The 4,335-nt window shown below is 35.5% G+C and overlaps 1 protein-coding gene across 1 annotated transcript; it reads right to left on the reverse strand.

The window, feature by feature from the left end:
* Positions 1–3,560: 3,560 nt before the first annotated feature.
* Positions 3,561–3,692, reverse strand: LOC128578416 (thymosin beta-11-like). Its single transcript, XM_053581061.1, has one exon. It carries the CDS (start codon positions 3,690–3,692, stop codon positions 3,561–3,563), a length of 132 nt encoding a protein of 43 aa, XP_053437036.1.
* Positions 3,693–4,335: the final 643 nt, after the last annotated feature.

Here is a 4,335-nt window from a genome sequence, read left to right on the forward strand (position 1 = left end):
TGAACCTGCTATTCTCTGTCTCTCTTTTCTATCCCATGCCGTTCTGCTCCCAGGGTCTCTAATAACCTTTGCCAGACATGTTCCCAGCAAGAGAGAACCCAGAAATATATTCACATATTTGTAGTCAACATATTTTCAAAAAAAGCACCAAGGACAGGATACAGAGAGGCAAGGACTGTTTCTTCAATAAATGGTGCTGAGAAAACTGGATGTCCATGTGCAGAAGAGTTGAATTATTAATGAATCCCTAGTTCTCAGCATATACACAAATCAACTCAAAATGGATTGAAGACTTAAATGCAAGACTCTAAATTATAAAACTACTAGAAAAATTGCAGTAATGCCTCATAACATTAGTCTTAGAGAAGATACTATGATTAAGACTTCAAAAGCCTAGGTAACAAAAGCAAAGTCAGACAAATGAGATTATGTCAGACTAAAATACTCTGTATAGTAAAGAAATTAATCAACAGTGTGAAAAAATATCTTGCTGGATGGGAGAATAACTTGCTGGATTGTATACTATTTATCAAATAAGAGATTTAGATCCATAATATACAAGGAATTCAAATAATTAAACAGTAAGAAAAAATAATTTAGCTGGGTTCAGTGGCTCATGCCTATAATCTAGCACTTTGGGAGATCAAGATGGGAGGATTGCTTGTGGCCAGAAATTTGAGACCAGTGTGAACAAGAGAAAGACTCCATTTCCAGAAAAATTAACCAAGTGTGGCAGTTCATGCCTATAGTCCCAGCTATTTTGGAGGATGAGACAGAAAGATTGCTTAAGCCTAGTTGTCTGAGATTGCAGTAAGCTATGATGATGCCCGTGCACTCTAGCCTGGGTGACATAAAGAGAGAGACCCTGTCTCAAGAAAAGCAAATAAGCTGATTAAAATATGGGCATATGATTGAATAGTCATTTCTCAAAAAAAGACAAACAAAAGGCCAACAAATATATAAAAAAATGTTCAACATCAACTTTCATCAGGAAAATGCAAATCAAAATCATAGTAAGATATCATCTCATCTCAGCTAAAGTAGCTATTATAAAAAAAAGATAAAAAATAACAAATGCTGGTGAGGATGCAGAGTAAAGAGAACTCATAAATTGTTAGTGAGTATATAAACTAGTACAGACACTATGAAAAATAGTATGGAGTTTCCTCAAAAAGCTGACAGTAGAACTACCATATAATCCAGAAATCCATTTTGTGGGTATATTTCAAAAGGAAAAGAAGTCAGTATGTTGAAGAGATATCTGCACTTCTATGTTTGTTGCAGCACTGTAATAGCAAAAATGTGGAATTAACCTGAGTGGCAATCAACAGATGAATGGATAAAGAAAATGTGGTATATATACACAGTAGAATACTATTCAGCCCTAACAAAGAATATCTTGTCATTTGTGATGGCAGAGATGATCCTAGACATTACGTGAAGTCAGATAAATTAGATACAAAATGATGAATATCACATATTCTCACTTATATATGTGTAAAGGAAAATAACATCCTCAAGACCTTTTCTCCTAACTCCTCATGTAAATGGAGAAACAAGAATCCAATGTACTCAATTCTAATATCAAGCCAGTAGATGACCTAATTCATATCCACATAAGAGAAAAACTCAAAGGTTGAGTAATATAGGTACTAGTTCCTCTTTAAAGGTTTGGTAGAATTCTGACGTGAAGCCATCTGGTCCTGGACTTTACTTCTTAGGGAGATTTTGTATGGTTCATGCTATTTCAGAACTTGATATAGGCCTGTTCAACATTTCCACTTGATTCTGGCTATCTCAAGAATGGAAGAAAAAGTATCCAATGTACTCAGCCCTACTATAAAACTAATTTATGGCTTTCATATGAAAGCTATAGCCAAGTTATAACCTAAGAATATGGGGAAGGGGGAGATGGAGGGGAGGGAGGGGGGATAATGGGTGGAGGGAGGGTGATTGGTGGGATTATGCCTACGGTGCATCTTACAAGGGTACATGTGAAACTTAATAAATGTAGAATATAAATGTCTTAACACAATAACTAAGAAAATGCCAGGAAGGCTATGTTAACCAGTGTGATGAAAATATGTCAGATGGTCTATAAAACCAGTGTATGATGCCCCATGATCGCATTAAAGTACACAGCCATGATTTAATAATAAAAAAAATACTCAAAGCAATTCAAGGCAGGGGGAGGGGAGACAATGGAGCTGGTAGAGGGAAGGAGGGAGAGGGATGGGGGTAATTGTGTATGGTACACTTCTAGGGGGCAGGACACAACTATATGAGGGACTTTACCTAACAAAAGCAAATAGTGTAACCTAATTCTTTCTACCCTCATTTAATCTTAAAGAATTAATAAGAAAAAAGGGGGTGGGGAGGTCAAGCATGGTGGCTGAGTCATGCAATACCCCTCTCTCAAATGAATCGCTCTTACTAATGTTATGCTTCAGCCAGATCCCCAGAAACAAGACAAGATCAAGCATTCTTCCACCTATCCATGATACTATGTATCTACATAATTGATGCTCCCTTTACTTCCTTTTTGTCTTCTATCATTTGTCTTATCTTATGTAAAATACAGATTTCCAGGGCCTCACTGCCCACTTCCTTCAAACATTTTTCAATTTTTGTTCCCTATCCCCTTTAAAAACTTAGTCTTCAAGTCCTACTTTGAAAAAAGAGCCACAACTGTGTCTTGGTTTGTGTTTTTCCCAGGCACTCAAACTTTAGCTTAATAAAACTTCATTGGTTAAAATGTTGCCCCAATCACATTTTTTGAGTTGTCATGCAGAAGCCACAAAAAGTGGATCTCATAGAAGTAGAAAGTTGAGTGGTGGTTACTTGAGGATGGGAAGGGGAATGAAGAGGAGGATAAGGAAAAGTTGATCAATGGATACAAAATTATAGGTAGATATGAGGAAGAAGTTCTAGTGTTCTATAATACTTTAGAGTAACTATAGTAAACAATAATTTATTATATTTTTAGAATTTCCAAAAGAGAGGTTTTTTTATATTATGGGGGGCAAGTGCCATTTGGTTTCGTGGATACAGTGAGTATTGGTGAAATCTCAGCTTTTAGTGTAACCATCACCTGAAGTCTGTACATTGTACCCTTTAAGTAATTTTTCATACCGTTACTCCCTCTTTTTCTTCAGGTTTTAAAACTTTTTATTTCCATATTTTAAAAATGTGCATTCCAATAATCAAAATCATTTGAACAACAACAACCACCATGACAAAAGATGGCACTCTGATTAAAATGCATTTGTACAGACTATAAGAAACCTTGATCTAGCTTGGTTTTACTCTACATTTCACTGTTGTACTACCTTGTTTCTTTCTTCACCAACATGCAAGTTCATTTCCTTTCCTGCCAGCCAGACAGGCAGATAGTTGCAACAGGTGGACCTTCATTGTCAGTAGTTTTGGATACTTCAATGTGAAAGTTCTGGATACTTTGATAAACTTTTAAACTTGATCCAACCTCTTTGTACCTTACAAAGTTAAATGTTGAAAAGGCGATGCTTGTGGAATGTAAGTATATACTGTCAGTACTCTCTTTATGAATCGCCTGCTCGCTTCTCCAGTTCCATCATTTCTTTGAAAGGCAATGGACTTTTCTTTTGCATTTCTGTCTTCAATTTTGATTTATCAGATTTCTCAATCTCAGCCTTATTGGATTTGTCAGACATAGTTGCAGAGGAAGCGGAGCAAGGGTTGAAAGCAACAAGGATATGATCTGTACAGTGGCCGCTGCCAAATACCCTTTACTCTCCTACTCTGTCACCCTTTTGAAACTCCAAGGTCCACTATTCTACTTTAAGTCAGGATTTTGAATCTTACCAATACAAATTAATGACAATTATTTGAAGTGATGGAGATGCTAATCACATGGATTTGATCATTACATTGTAAACATGTAGAAAAATATCACATTAGACACAATATACACATTTTATACAATAAAATTACAATAATAATATAACAAATAAATTGATTATATGCCAAAGAAAAATATATATTGAAATTCCAAACATTTTAAATTTGCAATTAAAATTGAAAATGAAAAAGAAAAGCATAAAACAGCCCTCTATGTCTCAAATTCCAGCCTATAAATATTACACTAGACCTATTCCTTTCATTAGAATTTCTCCATTTTATTTCTAATCTCACAAATTGCTCCTCCTTCATGCTATTCTTACAAGATCATGTGGTGGGGGCAGGTAGGATTACCAACAGTGTTGAGAGAGGGTCTGAAAAGATTTCAGTTACAGGATTATCATGAACTTCAAACTGAAATCTGAGCCAACTTTCTCCATTTTTTTTATTTAAAGA

This window comes from Nycticebus coucang, chromosome X (genome assembly GCF_027406575.1).
Source record: "Nycticebus coucang isolate mNycCou1 chromosome X, mNycCou1.pri, whole genome shotgun sequence".
Taxonomy (NCBI): Eukaryota; Metazoa; Chordata; class Mammalia; order Primates; family Lorisidae; genus Nycticebus; species Nycticebus coucang.

What these genes read in the sequence shown, in the direction of transcription:
- LOC128578416 (XM_053581061.1), bottom strand. Translation starts at nt 3,692, where the DNA reads ATGTCTGACAAATCCAATAAGGCTGAGATTGAGAAATCTGATAAATCA.